This window comes from Ovis aries, chromosome 1 (assembly GCF_016772045.2).
Source record: "Ovis aries strain OAR_USU_Benz2616 breed Rambouillet chromosome 1, ARS-UI_Ramb_v3.0, whole genome shotgun sequence".
NCBI lineage: Eukaryota > Metazoa > Chordata > Mammalia > Artiodactyla > Bovidae > Ovis > Ovis aries.
Window position 1 is genome coordinate 188439484 of NC_056054.1, and position 13415 is coordinate 188452898.

Genomic DNA, 13415 nt, shown 5'->3' on the forward strand with positions numbered 1-13415 from the left:
ACAATATACAGCCTTGATGTACTCCTTTCCCGATTTGGAACCAGTCTGGTGTTCCATGTCCAGTTCTAACTGTTGCTTCCTGATCTGCATACAGATTTCTCAAGAGACAGGTCAGATGGTCTGGTATTCCCATCTCTTTCAGAATTTTCCACAGTTTGTTGTGATCCACACAGTCAAAGGCTTTAAGCAGAAGTAGATGTTTTTCTGGAATTCTGTTGCTATTTCTATGATCCAACAGATGTTGGCAATTTGATCTCTGGTTCCTTTGCCTTTTCTAAATCCATGTTGAACATCTGGAAGTTCATGGTTCACATACTGTTGAAGCCTGGCTTGGAGAATTTTGACCATTACTTTGCTAGCATGTGAGATGAGTGCAATTGTGCAGTAGTTTGAACATTCTTTGGCATTGCCTTTCTTTAGGGTTGGAATGAAAACTGACCTCCAGTCCTGTGGCTGAAAACTATATGTAATACAAATATTATTACTGTTTCAATTTATAACTGTTTTTATACTTCTTCATTTAGCATGCTAAAAAGTTCAGTTTTGTTTCTTTAATCTTGTTTTGTATATCATTTTAAGTACATTCCCAGTACCTAACTACAGGTTCCTATTGGGCAGACATTTGGTCTTTGATATTAAAGCCTGTAGAGTAGAATGCTGAATATGCACTGGGTGCTTTATTATTTGCTGTGAGAAAGATCATAGTCTTCACTTATCATTTTAGTTTGGTACAGCAAGCCAACAAGTCCTAATAATGTTGATGTTTAATTGGTGATGTCTAAAAAATATTTTTTGGCATCTCATAAATAAAATTAGGTTCTAGGAAAAGTTTAATGTCTAAAACCACTTATTCATTTTGTTCGACTTCAGGAATCACTTGAGGTGCTGCCTGCTTGGATACGTGTTAAAATTAGCTTTTAAACAAAGTGACTGAAAGTGGTAAAGCCTCCTTATCTGTAGTTTGAACTTCAGCCAGCCTTACCTGTCCCAGACACTCTTGACCTTGGAATTCCTTAAAGAAGTTTCTAGTATATGTGCCACGGAGAGGAACCAAAGATGTAATGAGGTTAGATAAATTCCTGGGTCAGAAGAAAGGCAGTAGCTATAGAGATCAAATCCCATGGATCCCAAAGTCCAGAAGTGGAAGGAAATAAAAAAGAAAAAGGAAATTAGAGTGAAGTAGGAAGAAAACAGTGACAATTTAAGAATTGTGCTCAAGGTGGAGAAAAGAGGACTTTTTGTTGATGTGAGGATTACTCATGACTGTGATAAGAGGAAAGCCGACAGACTTGTTAGATCTTTATAACCATCTGGAGGTACTCAGTGCACAGGTGAGTAGTTCTACATGATCTCTGAGAACAGCTCTGTCTTTTAAATAGGGGGATGTTGAAGACTTAGTGACTTGAACTCAAGCCTTCTGGGAACAATGACCTGGAAGAGTATGTGAAGTTCTACTCCCTTCTGTCATTAGTCAGGTGTTTATTGAGCTTCTTGGTGTAGATGCCACTGAGCTGTGCAATTATCTTTGCATAGTATCTAGATCAATTAGATATAGATGAATAAATGAATGATGCCATCTATGCACTTATTTATTTACAAATTTATTGAGCACTTATTGTGTACTGGACATAATATTCTAGATATTAAGAATACAGTGGTGAACTGTAAAGAATCGTCTCTGCTCTCATGGAGCATAAATATTAGTGAGAGAGACATAACAACAAACATACAAATATGTAAGTATAAACTGGGTTAATTACGTGAAGATAGATAGCATGTGCTTTATTTACGTAAAGTAAGAATGAAATTAGATAAAATATGTAAAATACTTAGCAAAGGGCCTGGTTCATACCAAGTGATCAGTAAACCGTACCTGCTATTACTGTTACTATTATTAAATCGCACCATTACTGTTACTACTGCTTCTCTTCTTCCTCCTCATCAAGGCAGAAGAACAACAGCCAGATTGTCTGTAACAAGTGAGCCAAATGAACTTGATGGACAGGCTAAAGCCTGCACAAACTTGCTTGCCTCTAGTGACTTTAAACTATTTCATTGCAAGTTGTCTTCAGCGCGATGGTAGGAGTCTTTCAGTTTGTCCCAGTGATATGAAAAAGTAGAACCTTTGATAACAGAGTTGTATGTAATTTTGGAAAACCAGCTTTGCATTTCAAAAAAAGACAGCATTGTAAGGGTAAATTCACTATGAAAAGTCATAATACTATAGAATATAGCATTTTTGGAGAATATCGAGCATTTATAATAAAATAAAGACTTTATAATAAAGACTTGAAAACGTTAACATACCATCTTAAAAACAGGACTTTTTAAATTTCACAAATAATTTGCCAGGTAAATTGAGTGCAAGCAAGAGAAACCATTTGGGATAAACACATGTAGGTGTCTATGGTTCACTCTGTTATTAACATGGAAGTACAGTAAAACCCTGTTATAGCACAAAAACTGGAGTGTAAAAGCTTCCATCATATTATTGAAGGATAGTGAAATAACGCCTCGTAGCTACTTGAAAGTTCCAAGTGTTTAGAAGCCAATCACCAATTTTGTTCTATCACAGTTCAAGTTATTGTGAGATATATTTGAATGCTAATGACATGTTGAAGAATTTTGATAGTGACAGTGAAGATTTTTTTGGACAGGGAAAAGTATTTGGGAAAATCATACTTTGATTTTTCAATTTACTTGACAATTTTGTAGAAAAGTACAGTACATTATGGCTAAACTTTTTTGACTGTGACCCACAAGAAGAGATACATTTTACTTTGTGACCGTTACTTAGCATACAAATAGAATACACCAAAGTTTTATGAAACAATTTGCATTCTGGCATTTTCTGTAATATTCTATTTCAGTTTTTAAGAAAATGCTGTGTGTAATTCTTTAATTTTATGATCTACTGGGGAGGGGTCACAACTTTCAGCTTGAAAAACATTGCATCAAATGGCTGTATGTTAAGTGGAACTTCAGAAAGGAATTTCAGGTTATTCCAGAAGAACAAGATCAGCAGTTTTTCTAGTAGTATATCCTGCACTGTTAATAATAGATGATGAATAGGTACCAAACCCACATCATTTGGCTGCCTTGGGTGGTGTTTTAAAAAAGACAGATGTATATTTGTTTTCATATGCATAACTCTGACTGGAAGGATGCATATGAAATTAATAGTAACATGAGTTGCTTGAGGGACAGAGAACTGAGTATCTGAGAGCAGCGGTGGGGATAAGATACTTCAAGTATACATTTCCTTTCATTTTTCATTCTTTTAAAATTTGAGTCATGTGAATATTTTAAAAGTTAAATTTAAAGTGATATTAATAAATTCTGCTTCTATAATAGCAGAGAAAAAGGGAGAGAGAGAGACTCTGATGTAGATCAGGGTTCGGTAGGAAAAACTGCTGTGACAGATTAGCAGTGTCTGGCATGGGAGTGGCAAGGTTATAGCCTGTATGCTCTGTTTGCTTCCCTTGAGCTAGACCAGAACGATGTTGACAGTACTATGCAAGAACATTTAATGACTCGTTGAAAACTATCAATTTCTGTCCCATCCTATGCACGTTATAGGGCAATGTATACTTTGTTTTAGAAATTTTTTTTCCAATAGAAGATGGTTAAACATTTTTGTTTTTAAATTTTAACTTATTTAGAAATGATTTCAAACTTTCAGAAAAGTTGCACAAGTATGAAAATTACAAATATTACTTGAACCCAGAGTCACATTTTGTTAACATTTTACCCCATTTACTTTATTGTTTTATCTATCTGATTTATTTTTGTCTAAACCATTTGAGAGAAACAAAAATACCATACCCTTTTATTCCTAACTACTTCAGAGTGTATTTTCTAAGGTTAGAGATATTCCTATACTTAATTATAGTATGGTTATCAGATCTAGTATATTTAATATTGATACTATACCTTTACCTAAACTACCGTACCGCCTGTTTTCTGTTTTTGTCAGTTGACCAAGGAATATCCTCTATAGAATTTTCCCCTTCTGTAACACAGGATCCAGACTGGGTTAGGTATTGCATTTAGTTGTGTCTCTTTAACCTCCTGTGATCAGAAATGTTTCCAAAGCCTTTCTTTCTTTCTTTTTTTTTTTACAACTTTGAGATTTCTAAAGAATACAGCTCCCCACCCCATACCCTTTTAAAGAAAATAGAACGTTGATTACTCTGGTGTTCCTTCGTGATTAGATTCAGATTATGCATTCTCAGCCAGAACTGATATGTCTTACCAAGGATCACATCTGGAGGCATGGGAAGGCCATCTGTCCCTCTTTAGTGATATTAGAGTACCTGGTTAAGGTGTTGTCTAGTTTCTACTGTTTTATAAATACAGTAGAATTCCCCTGCAGCCAATAAGCAATCCATGAGAAGACATTTTAAAGCCATGCACGATTTCCTGCTCCTTACCAAAGTACCTACCTAGATTTAGCACCCACTGTTTATAAATGGATTCATTCTTTACTGTGTAGGCTGCAAAGTGCTAAGTTTCCCAGTTCTACCACTGTCTCCACATTTACCAGGTGGTATTCAGCATTCTGCTATGAATGAGTCTTCCTTTCTTCCCTTTTATTTGTTGTTATGAACTCCTAAATTCTCTTTTTCCCCCAATGATACATAATTCATTTTGTGAAGTAGAGGATTTGATTTTGGAGTCAGTGGATAACTTTAGGAGGTCAGTAATCACCTTGAGACTGTTAGCCAAATTCTGTGTTGTTTCTGCAAAGAGTGTCCATAACTTTCATCAGAACCTCAGTGTTGAATTCCTCTAGGTTGAAGGATTGAAATGTTAAGCTATCTGTGACTCTTATCTATTTGCATAGTCTTTCCTGCTTTCTACCCCAAATGATAAGTAACTGAAACATTCGAATCACAGTATATGTCCCTCTCCACTGTTTAAAAATGAATCTTAGTTTGAATGTAGTTGATTTACAATGTTGTGTTAGTTTCTGCTATACAGCAAAGTGGATACATTCACTTTTTTGTCTATTGTTTTTAAACTGCAACTGATTTCAATTCCTTTAATTTTTTGCCAAAATATTTAATAAGTGTTAATATCATCAATGCCTCTGTAGCAGCAGTGTATGGTGTATAGAGCCAGTCTTGTGAAGTAATGGATTACCTTGATTTAATTTGAAATTTTAAATCCGATGTTTTCTACACTGTAGTTTTATTAGCTCTATGGGAGTGAGCTACATGATGTTGTGCACTGAAAATTACCCAAATGTTCTGGCCTTCTCTTTCCTGGATGAGCTTCAGAAGGAGTTCATTACTACTTATAACATGATGAAGACAAATACTGCTGTCAGACCGTACTGTTTCATTGAATTTGGTAAGGGCCTGATTTTTTTTTTCTCCCTTTTCATGTCTCTATTCAGTCATAAATGACTTTTCATCTAATACTAAGGGACAGAGAGAAAACTCAAAAAATTCTACTAACTTTCTTTTGACAGAATAGTTCGACAGTCTATAAATTATGGCAACTTCTTCACTTGGATGCCTATTAGAAAAGGTTCTCTTTGAACTCTCTAGAGGATCGTGATTATTGGCTCAAAGAATTAATCCCAGAGGATAATTTCTCAGTGAGAAATTTATAAGCTACAGATTCAGAGCTTTGTGTTTATGTGATAGTATTTTTAGGCTGCTTAATATAGAACAGAAGTTGACAAACGTTTATTGGAAAGGACCAGATAGTACAATTTTAGGCTTTAAGGATTATTTTCTCAGTCTCAGTCCTTGCTATTATGGCTTGAAAACAGCCATAGGCAGTGCATAAATGAATGAGTATAGTTATATTCCAGTAACATTTTGTTCACAAATAGAATCAACAGGCTAGATTTGGCCTGTGGACATTAGTTTGCTTGACTCCTGATGCAGAAGGGGGAAAAAGGGTAAATTCAAGGTGCAAATAGTGGAAATAAAATTGGGAGAAATTTAGGAAATGTCTTTTATTGATTTCATTAAATTTGTTCTTTAAAGCATATGTTCTAATGGTATAAGCAATAAATAAGAAAACAGGTTTATATGAACATGCAATTTACAGTGTATGTTTTAATGTAATTACAACTGGTAATACTTACAGATAATATTTTATGAGATCTGAATCCCTGTACAAATTAAAGCTTTGGTTTAAATTTAAAGGGAGCTGTTTTCATTTTTTTTTAAGAGGTTCAGAGTAATTCCTTGAAGTGGATATAATTGTAGAAGTATTCTCACAATCATGTGATATTAAATCCTTAGTTTAGTTATAATTACTAGTTTCTAGAGTATAATTTCTAGTGAGAAAAACTGATGATGCCATGATATATTAAACACAAATAATATTAGGGCATTCCATGACAGGTTGAACATTTAGGATAACAAACTGTTTATCACCAAATTTACTGTCTGTAAACATCACACTTTCAAATGATTTAATTAACAAATGACTGCAAGGAAATTTATTTTTTATTTTACATAGATAACTTCATTCAGAGGACCAAGCAGCGATATAATAATCCCAGATCTCTTTCAACAAAGATAAATCTGTCTGACATGCAGATGGAAATCAAGCTGAGGCCCCCTTATCAAATTTCCATGGGTGAGCTGGGGTCAGCCAATGGAGTCACATCTGCATTTTCTGTTGACTATAAAGGTGCTGGTAAGATTTCTTCTGGTGAGTTCTGGATCTCAATTACTTCATTAAAAAAGTATTTTCTAAGAACTGAGGGGCTCTTAAAAAATGAATTAATTTATTCTAAAATTTTAAAGCAAGTACATGAATGTAGAAGCTCAAAGTAATTAATCATTTCTCCCAATGATTTATATAGTTATCTCTCAGATATGTGACTGATCAGAAAAATACTTTTAAACAGCAATCTCAAAGGAACTCTTTGCTAGAGAAACATTTAAGGTTTCCTTGTACACATTTTTCTTGAAAAGAATAATAGTTTATTTGCAATGTATACCTATAGGCATGTAAAGTGCTTTGCATTCTGTAAAAATGACTACATTTGAGGTCAAGGTTTTTGGCTGTCACGGAAAATATGATCATCTGCTCAGATGTCCCTCTCAAACAAGGAGTGTCATTCTCAACAGCTGTGACATGTTGAAAATTTCTGCTTAAAAGTAAAACCCTTGTTCTTTTATAAGGTAGTATATGCCACTGTTGAATTGCTTATTTTAAAAATTCTTTCTTGTATTTTTGAGCTAAAATCTGTTCCCTGTAATGCCTACATTTGTCTAAGTTCTGTGACCTCTCCCTCCCTGGCTTCAGCTGTACCACAGCTTTGAAATCAGCAGCTTTGTGTCCTTTTTATCCTATTAGTCTGATTGACTTCATGTAAAATATCCCCAATTTCCTTACCCTTTTTGTCTATTGTATTTTGAAACCCTCCTCATCCTGGAAGCTTCCTCTTTCTATGCTTATGTTTGTTAGTATTCTTCAGATGTGACATTCAAGGTTGAACACAACCTTTCATGTTTGGTTTGATTAATATAAATTATGGGAGACAGAGGAAGCAGATTTCACTAAAATAATCCAGCTAGCCAGAAAACAAGTAAACAAACAAATAATAGTAACAAACCTTGGGGGAGAAGAGGTGGATCAGTACCCAGAGTTGTTAAAATATAGTTTCTAAAATGCCTAGTTTCCAATAAAAACAATTACAAGACATTCAAAAGAAAAGGAAATTATAATTCATCCACTGGGGATGGGGTATGGTAGGGAAGGCAGGCAATAGAAACTGCCTGTGAGAATGATCTGATGTCAGATTTAACAAATACTTCAAAGTAGCCATTATAATTTTCTTCAAAGAACTAAAGGAAGCCATGATTAAAGAATATGATGGTGATGTCACATCAAATAGACAGTTTTAATAAAAGAAAGAAAATTTAAAGTAAAGGAACCAAATGGAAATTCTGGAATTGACAAATACAGCTAAAATTTAAAAACTTGCTAGTTGGGCTCAATAGTAGATTTGAACAGGCAGAAAAAAGATTAATAGAGATTATGTAGTCCAAAGAACAGAGAGAAAAATGAAGAAAAATGAATAGAACTTCAGAAAAATATGGGGCCCTATTAAGCACACTAACATATGCATGATGGGAGAGCCAGAAGGAAAGGAGAGAGGGGAGCAGAAGAAGCATTGAAGAAATAAAAGCTAAAAAGTTTCCACTTATTCGGATATGTTAATCTGCTCCTCCAGGAAGCTCAAGGGATTCCAAATAGGATACATGCAAGAGATTCACAAATAGATGAATCATTAAAAATGCTGAAAGACAAGGAAAAATCTTTAAAACAGAAAGAGAAAAACAACTTGTCATTTGCAAGGTTAACCACAACAAAATTAACAACTGCCTTCTCAACAGAAACAGTGGGGACAAAAAGTGATAGGATAATATGCTCAAAAAACTCAAAGGGAAACAAAAACTCAACCAAGAATCCTATATATAGTAAGCCTGTCTTTCAAAAATGAAGGTGAAATAAAGATATTTGCAAATAAGCAGAAAATGAGAGAATTTGTTTCTGGTGGACTCACCATAAAGAAATACTGATGCAGGTTCTTCATATTTGAAAGCAAGACCCAGACAATAGTTTGAATCCATACTGAAAGAATAAAAAGCAAAGAGCAATCATAAAGGTAGTTAGACAATAAAATGTATTTTCTTCTTTTCTAAGTCAGTTAAAAGCAATATTATAAAGCTATATATATATATATATAATCTCAATAGATGCAGAAAAAGCTTTTGACAAAGTTCAGCAAACATTTGTGATGAAAGCTCTCCAGAAAGTAGGCTTAGAGGGAACCTGCCTCAACGTAATAAAGCCATATATGACAAACCTCTTCTGTTGTTGGAAGAGGTTGTTTGCTATGACCAGTGCGTTCTCTTGGCAAAACTCTATTAGCTTTTGCCCTGCTTCATTCTGTACTCCAAGGACAAATTTGCCTGTTACTCCAGGTGTTTCTTGACTTCCTACTTTTGCATTCCAGTCCCCTGTAATGAAAAGGACATCTTTTTGGGTGTTAGTTCTAGAAGGTCTTGTAGGTCTTCATAGAACCATTCAACTTCAGCTTCTTCAGCATTACTGGTTAGGGCATAGACTTGGGTTACCATGATATTGAATGGTTTGCCTTGGAAACGAACAGAGATCATTCTGTTGTTTTTGAGATTGCATCCAAATACTGTATTTCCGACTCTTTTGTTGACTATGATGGCTACTCCATTTCTTCTAAGGGATTCTTGCCCACAGTAATAGATAAAATGTTTATCTGAGTTAAATTCACCCATTCCAGTCCATTTTAGTTCACTGATTCCTAAAATGTCGACATTTACTCTTGCCATCTCCTGTTTGACCACTTCCAATTTGCCTTGGTTCATGGAACTAACATTCCAGGATCCTATGCAATATTGCTCCTTACAGCATCAGTCTTTGCTTCTATCACCAGTCACATCCACAACTGGGTGTTGTTTTAGCTTTGGCCCCATCTCTTCATTCATTCATGCAAAGATGGGTACAATAAAGGACAGATGGTATGGACCTAACAGAAGCAGAAGATATTAGGAAGAGGTGGCAAGAATACACAGAAGAACTGTATAAAAAAGATCTTCATGACCCAGATAATCATGGTGGTTTGATCACTCATCTAGAGCCAGGCATCCTGGAATGCAAAGTCAAGTGGGCCTTAGGAAGCATCACTACGAACAAAGCTAGCGGAGGTGATGGAACTCCAGTTGAACTATTTCAAATCCTAAAAGGTGATGCTGTGAAAGTGCTGCACTCAATATGCCAGCAAATTTGGGAAACTCAGCAGTGGCCACAGGACTGGAAAACGTCAGTTTTCATTCTAATCCCAAAGAAAGGCAATACCAAAGAATGCTCAAACTACTGCCCAGTTGCACTCATCTCACACGCTAGTAAAGTAATGCTCAACATTCTCCAAGCCAGGCTTCAGCAATACGTGAACCATGAACTTCCAGATGTTCAAGCTGGTTTTAGAAAAGGTAGAGATCAAATTGCCCACATTCTCTGGATCATCGAAAAAGCAAGAAAGTTCCAGAAAAACATATATTTCTGCTTCATTGACTATGCCAAAGCCTTTGACTGTGTGGATCACAACAAACTCTGGACAGTTCTCAAAGAGATGGGAATACCAGACCACCTGACCTGCCTCCTGAGAAATCTGTATGCAGGTCAAGAAGCAACAGTTAGAACTGGACATGGAACAATAGACTGGTTTCAAATAGGGAAAGGAATCTGTCAAGTCACCCTGCTTATTTAACTTATATACAGAGTACATCATGAGAAACACTGGGCTAGAGGCAGCACAAGCTGGAATCAAGATTGCCAGGAGAAATATCGATAACCTCAAATATGAAGATGACATCACCCTTATGGCAGAAAGTTAAGAGGAACTAAAAAGCCTCTTGATGAAAGTGAAAGAGGAGAGTGAAAACGCTGGCTTAAAACTCAGCATTCCGAAAACTAAGATCATGGCATCTGGTCCCATCACTTCATCGCAAATAGATGGGGAAACAGTGGAAACAGTGACAGACTATTTTTTTCGGCTCCAAAATCATTGCAGATTGTGATTGCAGGCATGAAATTAAAAGATACTTACTCCTTGGGAGAAAAGTTATGAGCAACCTAGACAGCATATTGAAAAGCAGAGACATTACTTTATCAACAAAGGTCCATCCAGTCAAGGCTATGGTTTTTCCAGTAGTCATGTATGGATGTGAGAGTTGGACTATAAAGAAAGCTGAGCACCAAAGAGTTGATGCTTTTGAACTGTGGTGTTAGAGAAGACTCCTGAGAGTCCCTTGGACTACAAGGAGATCCAACCAGTCCATCCTAAAGGAAATCAGTCCTGAATAATTATTGGAAGGACTGGAGCTGAAGCTGAAACTCCAATACTTTGGCCACCTGATGCGAAGAACTGACTCATTTGAAAAGACCCTGACACTGGGAAAGATATGAAGGTGGGAGGAGAAGGGGACGACAGAGGATGAGATGGTTGGATGGCATCACCGACTTAATGGACATGAGTTTGAGTAAACTTCTAGAGTTATTGATGGACAGGGAGCCCTGGAGTGCTGTGGTCCATAGAGTCGCAGAGAGTCAGACCCAAGTGAGCAACTGAACTGATGACAAACGTACAGCTAGCATCATACTCAATAGTGAAAGGCTGAAAGCATTTCCTCTCAGATCAAGAACAAGACAGCAAGCGTCTTTTAAAATTTTGGCTGTAGTCACCATCTGCATTGATTTTGGAGCCCAAGAAAATGAAAAATGACACTGTTTCCACATTTTCCCCATCTATTTGCCATGAAGTGATAGGATTGGATGACATGATCTTAGTTTTTTAAATGTTGAGTTTTAAGCCAGCTTTTTCACTCTCCTCTTTCACTTTCATCAAGAGGCTCTTTAGTTCCTCTTTGCTTTCTGCCATTAAAGTGATATCATCTGCATATCTGAGGTTATTGATATTTCTCCCAGGAATTTTGATTCCAGCTTGTGATTCATCCAGCCCGGCATTTTGCATGATGTACTCTGCATATAAGTTAAATAAGCAGGGTGACAATATACAGCCTTGACGTACTCCTTTCCCAATTTACAAACAGTCTCTTGTCCTATATCTGTTTCTAAATGTTGTTCTTGTCCTGCATACAGCTTTCTCAGGAGGCAGGTAATGGGGTCTGGTATTCCCATTCTCATTAAGAATATTCCACAGTTTATTGTGATCCTTGCAGTCAAAGCCTTTAGCATAGTCAATGAGGTAGATGTTTTTTGGAATTCCCTTACTTTTTCTATGAGCTAGTGGATATTGGCAATTTGATTTCTAGTTCCTCTGTCTTTTCTAAATCCAGTTGGTACATCTGGAAGTTCTCCATTCATGTAATGCTGGTGCCTAGCTTGAAGGATTTTGAGCATAATCTTGCTGGCCTGTGAAAGAAGTGCAATTGTATGGTAATTTGAACATCTTTGGCATTGCCTTTCTTTGGGATTGGAATGAAAACTGACCTTTTCCAGTCCTGTGGCCACTGCTGAGTTTTCCAAATGTGGAAAATCCTGAAAATGCTACCAGAAAACTACTAGAGCTCATCAATGCATTTGGTAAAGTTGCAGGATACAAAATTAATAAACAGAAATATCTTACTTTCCTATACACTAACAACGGAGAAGGCAATGGCACCCCACTCTAGTACTCTTGCCTGGAGAATCTCATGGGCGGAGGAGCCTGGTGGGCTGCAGTCCATGGGGTCATTGAGAGTTGAACACGACTGAGTGATTTCACTTTCACTTTTCACTTTCATGCATTGGAGAAGGAAGTGGCAACCCACTCCAGTGTTCTTGCCTGGAGAATCCCAGGGACGGGGGATCCTGGTGGGCTGCTGTCTGTGGGGTCGCACAGAGTCGGACACGACTGAAGCGACTTAGTAGTAGTAGTATACGCTAACAATAAAAGATCAGAAAAAGAGATTAAGGAAATAATCCTATTTACCATTGCATCAAAAAGAATAAAATACCTAGGAATAAACTGATCTAAGAAAGTAAAAGACCTGTACTCGGAAAACTGTAAGATACTGATGAAAGAAATCCAAGATAACAAAAATAGATGGGAAGATATACTGTGTTCTTGGATTGGAAGAATCACTATTGTCAAAATGACTATACTACCCAAAAGCAATCTGTAGATTTAATGCAATCCCTATTCAAGGGCACTTTTCAAAGAATTAAAAAAATTTGCAATTTGTATGGAAACAAAAAAGACTCTGAATAGCAAAAGCAATCTTGAGAAAGAAGAATGGAGCTGGAGGAGTCAGGCTCCCTGACTTCTGACTATACTACAAATTTGCAGTAATCAAAACAATATGGTACTGGCACAAAAACAGAAATATAGATCAGCGTAACAGGATAGAAAGGCCAGAGGTAAATCCATGCACCTGTGGCCACCTGTGGCCCATCCAAGAACACAGTATATCTTTCCACTTATTTTTGTTATCTTGGATTTCTTTCATCAGTATCTTACAGTTTTCCGAGTACAGGTCTTTTACTTTCTTAGATCAATTTATTCCTAGGTATTTTATTCTTTTTGATGTAATGGTAAATGGGATTATTTCCTTAATCTCTCTTTCTGATCTTCCATTGTTAGTGTATAGGAAAGCAAGATATTTCTATTTATGAAAAAGGAGGCAAGAATATACAGTGGAAAAAAGACAGTCTCTTCAATAAACTGTGCTGGTAAAACTGAACAACTGCATGTAAAAGAATGAAATTAGAACATGCCCTAACACCGCACACACACACACACACCCCTCAAAAATGGATTAAAGACCTAAATGCTAGATACCATAAAACTCTTGGAGGAAAATGTAGACAGAACATTCTGTGACATAAATCACAGCAAG

At 36.3% G+C, this 13415-nt stretch overlaps 1 protein-coding gene across 2 annotated transcripts in view; it reads left to right on the forward strand.

The window, feature by feature from the left end:
• Positions 1-13415, forward strand: part of SEC22A (SEC22 homolog A, vesicle trafficking protein) — an 89221-nt gene that overhangs the window by 24206 nt on the left and 51600 nt on the right. For both annotated transcript variants that reach the window (XM_060418607.1, XM_027956447.3), the window contains 2 exons: positions 5192-5355; positions 6484-6678. In XM_060418607.1, coding sequence (XP_060274590.1) covers positions 5192-5355; positions 6484-6678 — 359 coding nt within the window. The remainder of the gene's footprint in view (positions 1-5191; positions 5356-6483; positions 6679-13415) is intronic.